The 18,470-nt window shown below is 45.7% G+C and overlaps 2 protein-coding genes across 2 annotated transcripts in view; one reads left to right on the forward strand and one right to left on the reverse strand.

The window, feature by feature from the left end:
* Positions 1-115: 115 nt before the first annotated feature.
* LOC611793 (kallikrein-1-like) overlaps positions 116-18,470 on the reverse strand; it is an 87,370-nt gene continuing 69,015 nt past the window's right edge. The window contains exon 3 of the mRNA XM_038528044.1: positions 116-274. Within this exon, the coding sequence (XP_038383972.1) occupies positions 188-274 (87 nt within the window). The 3' untranslated portion in view covers positions 116-187. The remainder of the gene's footprint in view (positions 275-18,470) is intronic.
* On the forward strand, positions 10,756-13,879 carry KLK7 (kallikrein related peptidase 7). Its single transcript, NM_001197165.1, is given in 5 exon segments — positions 10,756-10,828; positions 11,282-11,441; positions 11,600-11,847; positions 12,054-12,190; positions 13,724-13,879. Coding segments are annotated over 5 exon segments (774 nt in total).

An 18,470-nucleotide genomic window follows, 5' to 3' on the forward strand; every position in this document is an offset into this window, starting at 1 on the left:
GAAGGGCTGGGAGGAATGGGAGGTTAATTTCAAGGGAGAAGACACACAAGGATTTCCTTTTTTAAAATAATATTTATTTATTCATGAGAGACACAGAGAGAGAGGGGGGGGCAAAGATACAGGCAGAGGGAGAAGCAGGCCCCATGCAGGGAGCCCGACGTGGGAACTCGATCCCGGATCTCCAGGATCACACCCTGGGTTGAAGGCAGGCGCTAAACCGCTGAGCCACCTGGGCTGCCCCGCACAAGGATTTCCAAATATCCAATGGGCTGGCCTGCAAAAGACAGATTTGAAAGAACTTCTGTTTAATTTTTCTGAGCAGCTCAAACATTTCTTTTTTTTTTTTTTAAGACTTCGTTTATTTATTCATGAGAAACAAACATACACACACAGAGGCAGAGACATAGGCAGAGGGAGAAGCAGGCTCTCTGCAGGGAGCCTGATACAAGACTCGAACCCAGGACCTCAAGATCACGCCCTGAGCCGAAGGTAGATGCTCAACCACTGAGCCAGCCAGGCATCCTAGCTAAAGTGTTCCTAAGCTTTGAGAGGAGAGTTCCCCTCCCCCACTATAAGATATGTAAAGTAGGGTGCAGGAAATACTTGAACAGCTTAAACATGCACCCATGGAACCACCACCCAGATGAAGAAATAGAACATTGACAGCCCCCAAAACTCTTAGAGACAGATTCTTTTTCCTTGGGAGAAACAGATCTTTCTCACAGCTTAGAGCTTTTCTGCTGTGGTAGAAGGAAATGAGTCACTTCATTGCAGGTGTCCATACTTAAGTGCACAGGAAAAGAGATTTGGGGGAGTTTTCATTAGAGTAGAGGCTCAATGTAAGTTGTCTTGGGAAAGATGTGTGTGGAGAAGGTGGTTATTATAAATTGCAACAGGATGGGCACTGGCTCCCCTCTATCTCATCTCTCTTCACCTATGTTTCATTCCTTTCTTGCTACCAACATTTTAACTCATTTATTTGACTCTCTGATGCTTTCTCTTCTTCATGCTGCTGAATTTTCTTTTCTTTTCTTTTCTTTTTAAAGATTTCATTTATTTATCTGAGAGAGAAAGAGCACACACAAGTAGGGGGAAGGGCAGAGGGAGAGGAACAAGCAGATTGCCTCCTCAGCAGGGAGCCATGTGTGGGGCTCATCCCAAGACCCTGAGATCATGACCTGAGCTAAAGGTAGATGGTTAATTGACTCAGCCACCCAGGCATCCTTGCTTCTGCATTTTCATAATGTTGGCTCCCTCATGCACTGCTCCAGTCTCTCTTCTTACTTCACAACCTCTGAACTCACCTTCATCTACCACCAACAGCTTCACAGTTCCAGAATTTCCCAGATTATATTCTCATGCAAGAGAATCCAATTGGTCCAGGTCAACTTTCCTCCTTCAGCCAGCCATATGATAGGCTACTGAGTGGCCAATGGTTTGGCTGCATTCTGGTCAGGTGACCAGTCCCATCCAATCAGTGGATAGTTGGCATTCCGACAGGAGATGGTTCTCGGTCCCAGCGGTTGGATGGGGCAGTTCTCCACCAACCCTGTGGGTGTGTGGGATGCTTCTCGCTTGCATCAACCTCCCTCCTCTGTGAAAGTCTAGATTACAAGAAATCCTGAGGAAGTCTTTCATGACTGACAGTAAATTCCTGGAGCCAGGGATGCATTTCTGGAGGTGATACTCAAGGATCATCTCAGTCTAAAGAATTATTTTAGGGGCACCCACGTGGCTCAGTGGTTGACCATCTGCCTTTGGCTCCGGTTGTGATCCTGGGGTCCTGGGATCTAGTCCTGCATTAGGCTCTCCACAGGGAGCCCGCTTCTCCCTCTGCCTATATCTCTGCCTCTCACTCTGTGTCTCTCATGAATAAATAAAATATTTTTAAAAAATAAAGATTCTTGGGATCCCTGGGTGGCACAGCGGTTTAGCGCCTGCCTTTGGCCCAGGGCGCGATCCTGGAGACCCGGGATCGAATCCCACATCGGGCTCCCAGTGCATGGAGCCTGCTTCTCCCTCTGCCTGTGTCTCTGCCTCTCTCTCTCTCTCTCTCTCTCTCTCTCTCTGTGAGTATCATAAATAAATAAAAATTTAAAAAAAATAAAGAATCTTTTAGAATTTTTTATTATGAACAATTTTAAGCATTTGTAAAATGCTATAGGAATGCTGGTATACCACCATCCAACTCAGTCAAAATCATTGCTTTCACCTATACTACACACTTCCCTAATGACGGAATATTTTGAAAAGAATGCTGACCATCATATTGTTCTTAAATGTTTTGTTATATGTTTCTAAAACAGGGTATGGCAGGACGCCTGGGTGGCTTAGTGGTTGAGTGTCTGCCTTTGGCTCAGGGCATGATCCTAGGGTCGGGGATGGAGTCCCGCATCGGGCTCATCGGGCTCCTTGTGGTGAGCCTGCTTCTCCCTCTGCCTGTGTGTCTGCCTCTCTCTCTCACTCTCTCTCTCTCTCTGTGTGTGTGTGTGTGTGTGTTCCCCATGAATAAATAAATCTTAACAAAAAATAAAAAAATAAATAAAACGGTATGGCAAACTAAAGCCAATTGCTCTCAAGAGCTAAAAATAGACTTTATTACTTGATTTGATGACAGGGAGCATCAAGCTCTATTTAAGAAAATATTATCCCTCAAAAAGAATTCCATTTTACTCATTAATAGACCTATATGACAAAAAATGGTAACAAATGATTATTACTATATTTTGGATTTCATCAATTAAAATTGGAAATTTATTTTCCAGTTTTCCCTCTTGTTATAAGTACCTACATAAAGTCCTCAATTTTCTCTCATGATCTGCAAAGCCTAAACTAAACACTATTTGGCTCTTTTTGAGAAAAGTTTGCCAACTCCAGCTATAAAATATAGATTATTTTAAAACATAAGCACCTTACATTATCACACCTTACAGAGATAATAATTCCTTAATATCACCTGATATCCAGGTGATATTTAAATGTCCTCAATGAAACAAAACCAGAGAACATTTGAAGATTGATTTATAGTATTAAGGAGAGGCATGGCTGAGATCAAGGAGGGGAAGAGACTTGTCCAGGGTCAACCAGAAATTCATGAGTAGGATGGTGGACTGTGGAGTTTGGGAGGAAATTGGAACACCAGGCATGGACAAAAGCTGGAAAGATCCACTTAGGGAGATTTTGGATAGCAATGCTGGAGTCCCAGTTAGAACTTATGTACAAGAGCACTTATGTACAAGAGTGAATGGTTGGCTTAGGTGGCTAGGAAAGCTATGGGGATGGTTCATGATGTCAGAGGATGTGACACGGGTACCAGAGTTTCAAGTAGTTGAAATGGTGACTTAAGCCAATCATCTCTCTCACACATGCTCTTGCTCTTAGTCTCTGTGTGTGTGTGTGTGTGTGTGTGTGTGTGTGACACTTTCTCTGTCACTTTGCTTACTTCTCTCTGCCTCTGTTTTTCTTTCTGGGGTGTGTTAGTTGTTTCTCATCTCTGCTTAATTTCTTTCCATCTCCTGTGGATCTCATTCTAGCCTCTATAGATGGATTTTTTTCAGATGGAGGGAACATAGCAGCTACTGACACACCTAATTAAGCAAATACAGCAGAAACAAAGATCTCCATTCTCCTGGCATCTTAATATTACTCCCAGGGAAGAACTCTGATTAGTTCAGTTTGAACTGAACCCACTCCTTGGCTCAATCCTTGTTGTTAGGAAGGAAGCAAAGAAAGTTCTTGTTGGCTTGGCCTGGGTCATACATCCATCCCAGTGGTTGGGTGTGTAGATGGGAAGGTTTGGAAAACTATGATTGACATTTTCACCAGAACTATGTGAAATGAAAGAGGAGCTTCCCAGAAGAAGTGGGAAGTCGGAAACAATGGGCCTTCAGAACCCAAGGGGCTGAGTCAGGAGGTTCCAGGGTCACAGTGTCCAGGATCCCTCAGGGCAAGGCACAGCTGGCAGGATAACCAGATGCCAATTCTCAGGTGTGATCATGAGCTGGAGGATGAGTCATCAAGCAAAGGTTCAGGATGCAGGTTTGAGGGCGAGGGAGGTATGAGGCTGGGTATCTGTGTGGGACTTCAGAACAGGTGCTGTTGATAACCCAAAGAGAACAGGAGGGCTGGGATTTGGTGGTCTCACCAATGTGGGGGTGTGTATCATTAATAGACCCATAGGGTTCCAAGTCCATTCTGAGCCATATGAGACTTCAAGGGTGTGTGACAGGGTCTCAGGAAACTTTTCTTCTGAGAGTGGGAATCTGTATAACCGTGATACCATGGGCAATACTCAGCATCTGAATTCTGCCTCTTCTGACTCCTTAGCTATATGACTTTGCTCCAGTAATCTAACCTCTTTTAAACCTCCATTTTATAACCTTCATCTATATAATGGGGAAGACAGTCCTCACTCAGACTCATGTGAAGAATAGAGATGAGTTCTGAGAAACTCCTGACACATCACACAGCACGTATACAAGAAATGGAAGCTGTGTCATTCTGAATGATGGGGTGAGGGAGCTAATATTATGTGCACATCCCCTTTCTTTTCATAATTTTATCTTATTCTCCCATTTACTTTAAGAAGTAAATTTTTATTTTTTTTATTTTCTTAAGATTTTATTTTATTTATTCACGAGATACACAGAGAGAGAGAGAAAGGTAGGGGGAAAAGCAGGCTCCATGTAGGGAGCCTGATGCGGGACTCGATCCCGGGTCCCCAGGATCAGGCCCTGGGCTGAAGTCGGCACTAAACCACTGAACCACTTGGGCTGCCCAAGAAGTAAATTTTTCACTCCCCCACTTTAAAGATGGGCAAAGGGCAGCCTGGGTGGCTCAGCGGTTTAGCGCCGTCTTCAGCCCAGGGCATGATCCTGGAGACCCAGGGTTGAGTCCCACATCGGGCTCCCTGCATGGAGCCTGCTCCTCTCTCTGCCTCTCTCTCTCTCTCTGTGTTCTCATGAATAAATAAATAAAATCTTAAAAAAAATAAATATGGGCAAAGTGAGCCTCAGAAAAATTAAGTCAATTACCTGAAATCACAGGGCAAGCAATTAGGATTCACACCTGGATTGGTATGACTTGTGAGGCCAAGTTCTTTCTCTCACACCCCATGGCTGATTGGTGCAGGGATCAAGGAAAGACTGAGTCTAGAGTTGGCAAATCTGTGAATGACAGTGGTTTGCAAACTAGTATTTATTAAAGTACCTCCCTACGTTCCCTGGTCTGGGCTGGGTGTTAAAGAAAACACCAATGAACACCAGACTCATTCTTTCTGCTCATGAAGACCAGTGTTTAGCAACAAAATCAGATTAAATAATTAAGAACACAGAAAAACAGATATGCAGAGCACAGCAGAGGAGAAGTTCTGGGCTTGTAAGAATGAGCATCAGGGCTCCGGAGGAGCATAGTTCCCTTTCTCTTTCTGACAGAATGCTGATGAGGCAGGGGGCTGAAGAAAGAATCCAGGGATAAAGATTTGGGCAGTAGATAATAAATTGGAAGTCTTGCCAAAATTCCTCTCCTAAGGAGGCTGAGAGGGAAAGATACAGATTACTGACTCACAGGGCTATGAGTGGCCTGGGGTCTACCCCACTTGATTTGGGAGCCCAAGTCAGGAAAGTTGACACCTCTCAAGGCCAGAGTCCTCCTGTGGACTTGGTGGGGTCAGAAGTCCAAGTTCTGTGGTCTCATTTTGGATTTGATGAGAGTGTCTCAGAAATTTTGGGGACTTACTTGAATTTAGTCGGTATGGGGTTAATGTTAGTATGGTGTCAGTCGGTAGACTTTTATTTTATAGTTTGTGTGAAACAAAGGGTCAAGGTGGTGTGTGGAGTTGGGAAAATGAAGATGGGATAGGGAAAGAGTCCAACATGGAAGTGAATATGGAATTTCAAGTAGAAATTGGGTTGGAGGGGATCCCTGGGTGGCTCAGTGGTTTAGCACCTGCCTTCGGCCCAGGGCGTGATCCTGGAGTCCCAGGATCGAGTCCCACATCGGGCTCCCTGCATGGAGCCTGCTTCTTTTCTCCCTCTGCCTGTGTCTCTGCCTCTCTCTCTCTCTGTGTGTGTGTCTCTCATGAATAAATAAATAAAATATTTTAAAAAAATAAATTGGGTTGGAGGCAAGATAGGGCTAGAATTGGAGTAAGAGTGTTAGGATTGATGCGAGTTGGGGATGAGTTCATAGGGAGGATGTCAGTGTGGACTTCCTAGAAGATTACTACAGTTTGAGATGAACACTATAGTTTGAGTTGTGTATGGTTCAGACTTGGGACTGAGATTATGGTGACATTCAGTTTTGGTCAAGATTAAGTTTGGTTTATGGTTAGGGATTCAGGGTTTGGGTCAAAGTTTAAGCTTGGTTGAGGTGTGAGTCATACCTCAAGTTGGCATTTGGAATCAGGGACTTGTCAGGAACTAGGTTCCAAGTTGAGGTATAAATTAGAATTGGACAAGGGTTAAAGCATATTTGAGGGTATGAGTTTGGGTATGAGTTGAGGTTTCAGGTTAAGATTCAGGTTTGTGTCAAGATTGGTGTTGAGAACAGTGTCACAATGATAACTGGAGTTAGAATTATGCTTGAAGCCAGAGACTGAGGTATTTCTCACCTTCTTATGAGCACTTGATCATATCAGACCAGACCTTCTCAATGAATGGCACCACCATCCATTGAGCAAGAGAAGCTGAAGTCTTTTTTTTTTTTTTTTAGATTTTTATTTATTTTTTCATGAGAGACAAAGAGAGAGAGAGAGGCAGAGACACAGGCAGAGGGAGAATAAGGATCCCTGCAAGGAGCCCGATGCAGGACTCAATCCTGGACCCTGGGATCATGCCCCGAGCTGAAGGTAGGCGCCCAACTGCTGAGTCACCCAGGCGTCCCGAGACCCTGAAGTCTTAACATCTGACTCCCTCACCACATCCTCCATTTAATCTAGCCCCAAGTTCTGTTGATTCTCTTTCCTAAGCACATATTGAATCCATCCACTTACTGCCATTTCCACCTTCTAAATGACCTTATCTAAGTTACTATCATCTCTCATCTGGACCGTAGCAATGGTCTTCCTATGGGTCCACATCCCCTTAAAATCCATCCTTCATATAGCAGCTAGAGTCATATTTTGCAAATACAAATCTTGTTATGAAAAAAAAAATCTTGTTATGTCATTCTTCTGACTAGAGTCTAAGTGGTTCACAATCGTCCACGGGATAAAGTCAAACTCACCATGACTGGTTCCAACCAACCCCCGGTCCCTGAGCTCCATCCATAATCCAGGATCTTTGCACATGCAGTTTCCTCTAAATGATGTGCTCTCCAGTCTCCTCCAATTTTATTCTAGTTAATGTTTACTGCTTTTTCAACTCTTAACTTATTGCCACTTCCTGGGTCAAAATCTCTAGGAAGTGTTTTCATAATTCCCAGTGCCTATCCTTAAGAGCACACATTATACTTGTAATTTTACATTTGTTTATGAATTAGTTATATTTCTTTTACACCAGACTATCAGCTCTTTGAGAGAAGGGACTCTGTCCAGGTCTGTGCACCATTGTATCCTCAGTATCTAGCTCAGCTTGGTATATAGCTGGTGTTCAATATGTATTTAAGTGTATAAAGGATTGGATCGGAAAGACTGTGGGAGGAGGGCTGGAAAGAGTACTTCTCTAGTTGGATTGGAGGCAGGAGTGATTTGTTGGTTACTGTGGCTTCAAGAGACAGATTCAAGTTAGGAGGGGCACCTGGGTGGTTCAATTGATTAAACGGTTAAGTGTCTGCCTTCAGCTTGGGTCATGGTCCCAGAGCCCTGGGATGGAGTCCCACATTAGGCTCTCTGCTGAGCAGGGAGCCAGTTTCTCTCTCTCCCTCTGCCTGCCCCTCCCCCTGCTTGTGTTCTCTCCCTCTCTCTCTCTCTCTCTCTCTCTCTCTCTCTCTCTGTCGCAGTCAAATAAGTAAAATCTTAAAAAAAAAAAAAAAGAATTGGGTTTGGATTCGTGGTTTAGGATCAGATTTGAATTTAATGTTGAAATCTGAGTAAGGAAGATTTTGGCTCTAGGAACCAAACACTCCAAATCACGTAGGAAACCCGAAGAAGTCACAAGATGAAGAGGCACCATAGTTGGTTAATTCACTGGTTCAAAGACATTACCAAAGGCCCCAGTTATCTCCATCTCTCTGTTTGGCCTTCCTCACTGTTCTGGTGTGACCTATCAGCCACTTTGCTCCATGGTTCCAGGAGGGCTGCCACAGTTCCATAATTTATATCAGGGACATCATCTGGCAGAATAAAAGAGAACTCTTCAGGTGTCTTTTGAAAACAAGACAAGAGTGTTTCCTAGAAGTGACCCAATGATCTTCCTCTCTCTCCTTATTGGCCAGGATGGCCTCTCATGTCCATTTCCTTTTTTTTTTTTTAAGATTTTTATTTATTCATGTGAGACACAGAGAGAGAGAGAGAGAGAGAGAGAGGCAGAGACACAGGCAGAGGGAGAAGCAGGTTCCATGCAGGGAGCCCGATGTGGGGCTCGATCCCGGGTCTCCAGGATCACACCCTGGGGTGAAGGTGGCGCTAAACCGCTGAGCCACCTGGGCTGCCCCTCATGTCCATTTCTATACCAGTCACTGGCAAGCAGAATAAAGGTTTCACATTTGGTGCAGTAAAGCTTATAGTCATGATAAGGACAAAAGATTATCCAAGAGAAATCAGGGTGCTCTTAGAAAGGCAGAAAGAGTGAATGCTTGGGTAGGTAAAAATAATGCCTATTATGGGTCATATTAGGGGACAAAGGTAGAACTGACTAGGGTCAGCTTTGAGATAAGATTTGGGCTGATAGCTGAAGAACCAATTACATTTTGGAGGTCTGACTTAGAAGTTAGGTTAATTCCACTTTTAGGAATTTGCCTTCAAGTAAAAATCAGACAATGTCACATTTTACTCAAAGTGAAAGCCAAAGTCCTACATTGGTCTTCAAGATTCTATATCATTTGAGTCCTGTTATGGATCTAATCTCACAGCCTGATCTTGTCTCTCTTGCTCATTCAGCTCCACTCAAAATGTCTTCCCTGTCTTTCCCTGAAAATTCTAGTCACACCCCTTGCCTAATTCACCTCCCCATTTGCTCTGCCTGGAACCCACAACCAACAAGTAGCTACATGGATCCATTCATCACATCCTTCAAGATTTTGCTCAAATGTCACCTTCACGTGGAGTCTTTCCAATCATCGTTCCAGGGTATAATAATCCCAGCGATCTCTGAGAGTGGAGGGAACCAATAACTCCCTATCCCTCTTTCCACTTTTATTATTGTCCATGGCACTTACCATCACCTAACAGACAATATATTTTATGTACTTATTTTTGTATTCATTGTCTTCACTCACTAAGAGAGCCTCTGTGAAGGAATTTTTGTCTACTTTGTTGACCACTGTGTCCCCAGGAGCAAAACAGTTTCTGGCAGAGTAGATGCTCAGTGAATATTTGAACGAACACAGGAGCAAAGATGAATGTACAAAGAAGTTCATTGCTGCATTATTACAATGAAAACTATCCAAATATACACCAAATTTGAAACGCATTATGTAAATCATGGTTCAACCACAGAATAGAGTACTATGCAACCCTTAGGAAGGAGAAGGAAATTATCTAAATATACTGAGAGGAAAAATTGTTCAAGGTATTTTACAGAGAAAAAAGAAGTTATATCACATAATGCTTAAGTACAGAGTATTTTGTTACAAATACATAATATGATAGAAATCTGTGTATAATATGAGAACTCCGGCTGAATTGGTAACAGTGAGCATTTAGTAGAGTGGGATTAGAGAAAGCACTCTCTTTTTAATTTATATCCCTATATCAGAGCTGGGAGTGGGTTCAGGTTCAAAGACATCATCAGGATCCAGCCTGGACAAATTTCCACAAGCTGGTCAGAATTAGAATGAGGACAAGAAAATGGCCCCAGAGGAGGCCATTCCCTGAGCTGGGCAGTTCCTTGACTCCTGCTCCAGCCAACCCCCTCAGAGCCAACACCTGGTCTCTCCTGCAGGAGCCACCCAGGATTTAGGGCCAGAATGGGCGGGGCGAACTAGCTGGGTACCGCCCGACCCTGGCCTGGAGAGGGAGGGTGGAGAAAGAATTGAGTGTGGCCAATTGCTTTAGGGGCCTCAGGGCTTGAGATAAGTGCGAACACAGGATGGGGGCGTCCCAGAGCCGGCTCCGCCTGCACCCCAGGGCCCTGGGGGCGGGCGCGGGGGCGGGGGTGGTATAAGAGGGCCGCCCTGCACAGGGCTGGACACGTTAGTATCCCAACCGAGACTGAAGCCGAGATCTCATCAGACCCTCCGGAGGTGAGAAGAGGCCTCATTTCGGGTAGAAGCTGACTCCTGCTTCTAAGGGGAGGGGGTGCTTAGAATCCTGGTTCTGAGAGATAAGGGGTTGGAGGTCTGGAATTTGGGATCTGTTAGGGGAAAAAAAGGAACCGAGGATCTAGACTTGCCTGTGAGGAGGGATGGGAACTAGATTCCTGAGTCCCAAGGGGAAGGGAGGTTTGGAGGCTTGGCCTCCTGGGTATGAGTTGGGGAGGAGCTGGGATTTGGACTCCTTGGGTCTGAGGTAGGAAGGGCTGGGGCCCAGATCCCTGGGTGTGCTGGAGGAATCTGGGGCCTTGGACTCCTGTTTCTCGAACTCTTTGTCCTTCTCAGCTCAGCAGAAGAGACCCTTGCTCTGCCTGGCAGCCCCGGGAGAGGCTCAGAGTGGCCACCATGGCAGGATCCCTTCTCTTGCCCCTACAGATCCTACTACTGTCCTTAGTCCTGGGATCTGCTGGACAAGAAGGTGAGGGCTGGACTGGGAGATCTGACCTCATCCTGGGGCCTTCTGTCTCCACTGACCCTTGCCAGAGCCCCCATTCTCCAAGGACTTCCTGGGTCAGGACCTTCCTCCTGCAGCAGCTTCCTCCCATGGAGGACAAGACTCTTGTACCTCCTGCTCCCTATCTTCCTGCTTCTTTCTGACTCCTGGGGTCTCTGTGCCCTCCGGGCCATCTCCAGCACTCAGTGTTGCTCCTATCAGCTTGCCTCCAGACAAGATGTTCTTCCCCGGTTTATGAGCAGGCTCCCTCCATCTCTCTTCACCTCCATGTCCTGCTTTCTCTGCACTGTTCCCTGTTTCTGCCTCTGCATTTCTCAGTCTCTCTCTCTTTCCATCTTTCCCTCTAAATCCATCGACTTCTTCTTCAGCTCCCTTAATGCTTGTTACCCATGTTTTCCTCTATGTCTCTCTATCCAGCCCAAGGTGACAAGAGTGGAGAGAAGATTATTGAAGGAGTCCCATGTACAAGAGGCTCCCACCCCTGGCAGGTGGCCCTGCTCAAGGGCACTCAACTCCACTGTGGAGGTGTGCTGCTCAATGAGCAGTGGGTGCTCACTGCCGCCCACTGCATGATGAGGTATGTGGCAGGGACACTGAAGCTCTCTTTCGGGGTCTCTGTCCCCTCTCTCTCTGGTCTCTATTGCCCCCTCTCTGGGACTCTGTCACCCTCCCTGGAGTCCCTGTCCTTTCTGCCAATCATAGCGTTTCTCTCTGAGTGTCATGCTCTTCCCCCAGTGAATACAACGTGCACATGGGCAGCGATCAGCTGAGTGATAAGAGAGCCCAGAAGATTCGGGCCACGAGGTCATTCCGCCACCCTGGCTATTCCACTCAGACCCACGTTAATGACCTCATGCTTGTGAAGCTAAGTAAACAAGCCAGGTTATCATCGAGAGTGAAGAAAGTCAACCTGCCCTCCCGCTGTGAACCCCCTGGGACCACATGCACCGTTTCTGGCTGGGGTACCACCACCAGCCCCGATGGTGAGCTGCCTCCAGGACCCCAGAGCCCTGGCTCCCGACTCCTCCCTCAGCCCCTGGAAACCAGGAGTCCGGGAGTCAGACCCCATTTCGTGACTTGAAAGCCTCCAGCCCCCTCTTCCTTAGGGGTTCAAGGCTTTTCCTCTCTCCATCAACACTCAGGGGGCCACAGGCCCAGGCCTCTGACTGACCACCCTTCTCCCCACCAGTGACCTTTCCATCAAAGCTCATGTGCACAGATGTCAAGCTCATCTCCTCCCAGGACTGCAAGAAGGTTTACAAGGACCTTCTGGGAAAATCCATGTTGTGTGCTGGCATCCCCAACTCCAAGACCAACGCCTGCAATGTGAGATTCCACCCATCCCCAACTGAGTACCCCTGTCTTTCCCTCCATCCAGTGTCTGTGCACCTGACCCTGTTGCTGAGCATTGCCTTGTACCCCATCTCACCTCCAAGTCCTGTTCTCCTAAGCTCTCTCTACCCTGTCCTCTGCCTGGGGCAGTAGTGGGAGCCCAGGAGGCAGCACGGCCCTGGCAATGGGGCAGAATGGCAGTGAGAAAGATGGGGTTGGGACAGGCAGAAGGTGAGTAAGGCACTGGCTTCAAGCCCAAACTTCAAGTGGGTGCCAAGATAAATCATATTCTACTAATGCAACATTTTTAAAAATTAAGGCCCATGCAAAAAGTCCATGATGAACAAAGTATCAGAATTTTCAACAAAGAGCCATCAGCCTTACTGAATTGTTCATTTGCCTTGGGCTACAGTAATGGTGCAGCGCAGTGTTCTACTGACACTGTCTTTATCTAAAGTTGGGATACATGTTCATCATGAACTTTTTCATACTAAATTTTATTTTTTTCAAGCTCTACATTAGAATACTATTTATTGCCATTATTGAGACTTTGTGCCTGGAACTAATGTCCCCTCCACCTTATCCCAGTCTTGATTTTGGGAAGAAACTATCTCGCCCTTCCTCTTTATTACCCCTTCCCCATCTCTTTAACCTCCTCTCTGTATCTGAATGACATGGTCTTCCTCTCTCTCTGTGGGATCTCTCTCTCTCTGTTTGCCCCTGTCTCTACCTGTGTCCATCTCTGCTCCTTCCCCACCCTCTACATTTCTGCTTCTCTGTCCTCTTCCTCCTTCTGCCTTCTTCTCTCCATCCTTCTTTCAGTACCCCACTCTCTTTGCTCACATCTGCACCTTCAGCTTTCAGAAGAAGTGAGATGGTGTGTGTTAGAGATAGGGTGGGTGGGACAGAGATGTATGTCCTAGAGAATGGGTGGAGGGGTCCCCTTGTTCCCTAGTGAGGGCTGGCTTCATGAGTATGCAAACTGTGCAACGGCACAGGGCTTCACACAGTCGGGAGAGTCCCACACTTGGTTTAACACACTTCTTTTGCTATCTTGAATCTTTTAATAAGTTTTGAACAAGGAGGCCACATATTTATTTTGCACTGAAGTCTTTGAATTATGTCACTGGTCCTGCTTCTGCTTTCCAGGGCCACTCTGTCCCCCTTTCTTGCTCAAGGGGCATGCACCCATTCTCTGGAGGTAACACTCCTTCTTCCTCTGGCATGGTGCAGGTCCTCAAAGGCAGAAAGTAAATGGGGCTCGGACTCCCTGGAAGCTCCAACCCTTCCCAGTGATTGGTCCCACTGGCTGGGGCTCAAGCCAATGCCTTCAGAGAATCGATTTGTTCTCTCCATGATAGCACTAATTCCTGCTCTCCCATTGGTCCTCAGAGACCATGAGTCTCTTCACATTGACCAGGATTGAAGTCCATGGTTGGACAGAACAAAGATGTGGGAACTGCAAACCGTGGACATGTCAGTGGTGGTTTCTCTGAAACTAAAGCTAGTCTGCTCTTTCTTCTCCAGGGTGACTCAGGGGGACCACTGATGTGCAAAGGTGCCCTGCAAGGCCTGGTGTCCTGGGGAACTTTCCCTTGTGGCCAACCCAATGACCCAGGTGTCTATACCCAAGTCTGCAAGTACACCAACTGGATAAAAGAGACCATGAGAAAGCATCGCTAATCTCTGCATACCTCCCATCTTTCCATCCATACACCCTCAACAAGAAATTCACAGAAATAAGGATGTTATGAACTGTAGTCAATTTGACTTTACCTTTTCCTCAAAGACATATTAAAGCCTCGACAATAGGCCACATGTGTAAACCTATCAAGTAACCAAAGACCTAAAACTGACATGAAACACAAAAGTCTCAGTGCTGGTAGACACAGTGAGACCAGCACTCTCAACCAGTGGAACTGAATCATGCCATTTTTATGGAAGGCAGTTTGGCAAGGTGGATTGAGATCTTTATTTACTGCTGTTGACTCTGTGATTCTAGTTGAGGAAGATATTACTCACACACAAAATCCAAAGTGCGGAGCAAGGTTTGAATTCTTCACATTATTTATCATAGCAAAACAGTGGAAACACTGAACATGTCCCAAATTAGTGTATTGTTTACATAACAATAGGCTTGTTTGGGGACAAGGATATTAGGAAGCTATTAAGGATAATAACCTTGCAGAATTGTTAGCGTTATGCAAGAATGTGCTATATGATGGAACATGAAAAAAGAAAGATACAAACGTATGTTTGACTCTAGCTGTGTAAAATGAAACATTTGCAGAATAAAGTATGAAAAGCCATGTACTAAACTGCATGCGGTGGTAGTCATGGGTACCTCTTTCATTTATATTTCTTTAGATGTGCACTTTTGTAACTTTAAAACAAAGGTGGAAAAGCTCTGAAGATCTAAAACTTCAGAGGAGGAACCCTTAAGAGAGGGAGAGACATCTGATTTTGAGCCCTGGCTCTGCCCCCTGCTTAGTGACCTGTTTCTATCCATTTCGCAGATTTCAGTTTTCTTTATCTGTAAAATGAGTTGGAGAGAGGAAGAGAAGGTCCAGAGGGAATAAGGAAGGATGGAGGGAGGAGAGAATAAGCCTGCTTCACTGGCAGTGAAAAAGGGTGTGAAAGTATTCCTGAGTATTTCAAAGATGGAAAATCAGGAAAGAGGGATGTTTTCAGAAAAGATAGGGCTGGCAGGTAGATAGGACACCAGGGTCCCAGGGGAGCCCACCCAGAGTGAGCAACCAGCATCCTGTGTGCCAGAGGAAGAGGGAGATGGGAATCTGGGTTGGTGGGCTACTATTCTCAAAAAAGGCAGAGAAGGGACATCTGGAAGGGAGGAGGGAGGAGTCCCTGTGACTCAAAGTCTGGCCATGCCCTTGGCCTTCTGCCATCAAAGACTCCCTGGGCAGTCACACCTCAGACGCTGCTGACAGAGGGTTCCTCTCCAGCCCAGGGCTCAACCTCCTGCCTGTCTTTCCAGTTTCTCCCCTAGAATTCTCAGCTAATGTCCTCCAGATCCTTCCTCTCCCCATCTCATCTCCCTAGCAAGTCTCTCCTAGCCACTGCCCCCCCTTACACCTCCACCCTTCCCCATATTGCAGAAATCATGCAGCCATCAACTTCCTGCTCACAGGAGGCTAAGCCTCTTCCTAGTACAAAACACAGAGGTCTAGACCTCCAGCTCCTCCTCCCTCAGACCTAAGCCACCCCTGCCTCCAGCACCTCCCCTCTCAGACTCAGATGTCCAGACCCCTGGCCCCTCGTGCCTCTGGATCAGTGTCAAGCTTCAGGTATGTTAAGGGTTTTTGGCCACCCATCTCCATGAAAATCCCTGGAAAATCCAATCTTCCCCCTCAATATTCAATCTAAAGTTTGAAAAAGGAATGAAACATTGCAGTTGTACTAAGTCAGACTGGAGATACCTGGCCCTGCCTCTTGGCAGTTCCTGTATAAAGTCTGGAGGTGGGTTGGTTTGCAATGACTTGAGATAGTACTCTTTTTTTTTTAAGACTTATTTATTTATTTGAGGGAGGAGGAGGGGCAGAGGGAGAGGAGAGAGAATCTCAGGCAAACTCCCCACTGAGCACAGAGGCTGATGATCCTGAGATCATGACCTGAGCCAAAACCAAAAGTAGGATGCTCAGCGAACTGAGCCATCCAGGCGCCCTGAGATAGCACTTTTGTTGGATTTTTAAAAATAACTTCCTTTCTCTTTGGGCAGACAGCACAACATAGTATCAGACACTTATTTTTAGATTTCTGCCCCAGTTCAGGTGCTTGTAAGCTATTTGCACATTACTTCCCCATCTCCCTTCCTCCATCCTTGAAGTGAGAGAAATAACAACTACTTCCCAAGTCTGTTATGAAGATTAAATAAATTTAATACTCAGAAAGTGCTAGAACATTGCCTGATAAGCCTTTAGTGAGCATATGTTTTTATTGTCTGTGATTTCCGGTACTTTTGCCCACTTACACTTTCACAAAATGTTTTCTTTTTATTAAGATTTTATTTATTTATTTATTTATTTATTTATTTATTTATTTAGTTATTTATTTATTTTATTTGAGAGAGAGATTATGAACGGTAGGAGGGGCAGAGGGAGAGGGAGAAGCAGACTCCAGACTCCTCTCACTGAGCAGGGAGCCTGACACAGGGCTTGACCCTAAGACCCCAAAAGCATGACCTGAGCTGAAAGCAGACACTACTGTTTGAGCCACCCAGGCACTCTTCACAAAGTTTTCTTTTTTAAAGATTTTATTTATTATTTATTTATTTATTTTAAAGATTTTATTCATTTATTCATGAGAGAGACACACAGAGAGAGGCAGAGACACAGGCAGAGAAGCAGGCTCCATGCAAGGAGCCTGATGTGGGACTTGAACCGGGGAATCTGGGATCGCGCCCTGAGCCAAAGGCAGGTGCTCAACTGCTGAGCCACCCAGGCGTCCCTAAAGATTTTATTTATTTATTTATGCATTTATTTATTTATTTATTTATTTATGAGAGACACAGAGAGGCAGAGAGAGAAGCAGGCTCCCTGCAGGGACCCCTATGTGGGACTCAATCCCAGGATCCTGGGATCATTCCCTGAGCCGAACGCAGATGCTCAACCACTGAGCAACCAGGCGTCCCTCACCAAGTTTTCTTATAGTACATTTTCTTTATTGAAGACTTTTGTGGAACATGTCAATTTTGGGGAAAATATTCCAGAAATAATAATGTGTGGCACATAGGAGGGCAAAACCATAAAGGTCACTGGCAAATATCTGCAGATGGGGACTTCATTCTCTCTCTTAGAGGTTCTTAGAGGTGGAGTTCTCCACCACCTATCACATCCTTCTTTTCCTACCAGGTTCTCAACTCCTCCCAAACTCTCCAATCATCTGTTGTGCTAAGAGACATCTGGTGGGAGCACCGAAAGACGGGCCATGTCCACCTCCATGGAAGCTGACTTCCAATCCAAAAGGTCCCACCATTTCCTGGGTGTTGGATGTTAAGCAATTAACTTCCTTCTCTGAGTCTCAGTTTTCTTTTTCATAAAATGGGAGTGGGTGTAATGAAGACATTTAGTCATTTGGTCAACATTTCCTAAGGCTTCCTCTGGGTTAGGTCCCGTGAGGGCACACAGGGGTGAGTCAGCTTCAGTGCCTGCCCTCAAGGAGCTCACGGTCCAGTGGCCAAGACAGATGTGAATCCAAATGTTCACGATCCAGGGTGACTTCAGGGATGCACCTGCTCTGGGAACCTAGATGAGAGAGTGACTAACCCAACTGCAGGGGGTAAAAAGTTGGATGGTGTTCAAGGGAAGGCTTCCAGAAGGAGACAATGTCTAAGCAAAGACTCGAAGGACACGTTGTGGTCAGGAGAAGGTGAGAAGAGCATTTGAATAGGGGGAATAGCATGGATGAGGCTTAGAGATAAGAGAGAGCAATCTTCACGGCTGGAGCACAAGACCCATGGGCAGAGCGGGGCATGCAATGTGGCAGCCGCTCACCATGGTGGCTCCTGATTTGTGAAATGTGGAAAGTTCCAAGTGAGATGTGCTATAAGTGGAAGACACATCGGGCTCTAAACACTATGCAAAAAATAAGAAGACAAACTATCTTTAAAACGTTCTTATCTTAGGGCGCCTGGGTGACTTATCTTAGGGCGCCTGGGTGATGAGTCCAGAGTCCTGGGATCGAGCCCTGCATCAGGCTCCCTGCTCCATGGGGAGCCTGCTTCTCCCTCTCCCTCTGCAGTTCTAACTGCTCGTGTTTTTCTCTCTTTCAGATTAATAAATAAAATCTTTAAATAATAATAATAATTTAAAAGTAAATGAAATGTTCTTATTTTAATTTCACATTGCAATTTTGGATATATTGGGCTACATGAAATACTAAAATGAACTCCTAACTCTTTTTGCTATTTTTATTATTTTTAAAAGATTTTATTTATTTATTCATGAGAGGCACACACAGAGAGAGAGAGAGAGGCAGAGACACAGGCAGAGGAAGAAGCAGGTTTCCTGCAGGGAGCCCGAAGCTGACTCTATCCCAGGACCCCAAGATTACGACCTGAGCCGAAGGCAGATGCTCAACCACTGAGGCACCCAAGTGCCCCTATTATTATTTTTTTTAAGTAGGCTCCATACCCAGCATGGAGGCTCAACATGGAGCTTGAACTCACAACCCTGAGATCGAGAACTGAGCTGAGATCACAAGTCAGATGCTTGACTGACTGAGCCCCCCGGGCATCCCATCTTTTTACTATTTTAAA

Source organism: Canis lupus, chromosome 1 (assembly GCF_011100685.1).
Source record: "Canis lupus familiaris isolate Mischka breed German Shepherd chromosome 1, alternate assembly UU_Cfam_GSD_1.0, whole genome shotgun sequence".
Classification (NCBI taxonomy): Eukaryota; Metazoa; Chordata; class Mammalia; order Carnivora; family Canidae; genus Canis; species Canis lupus.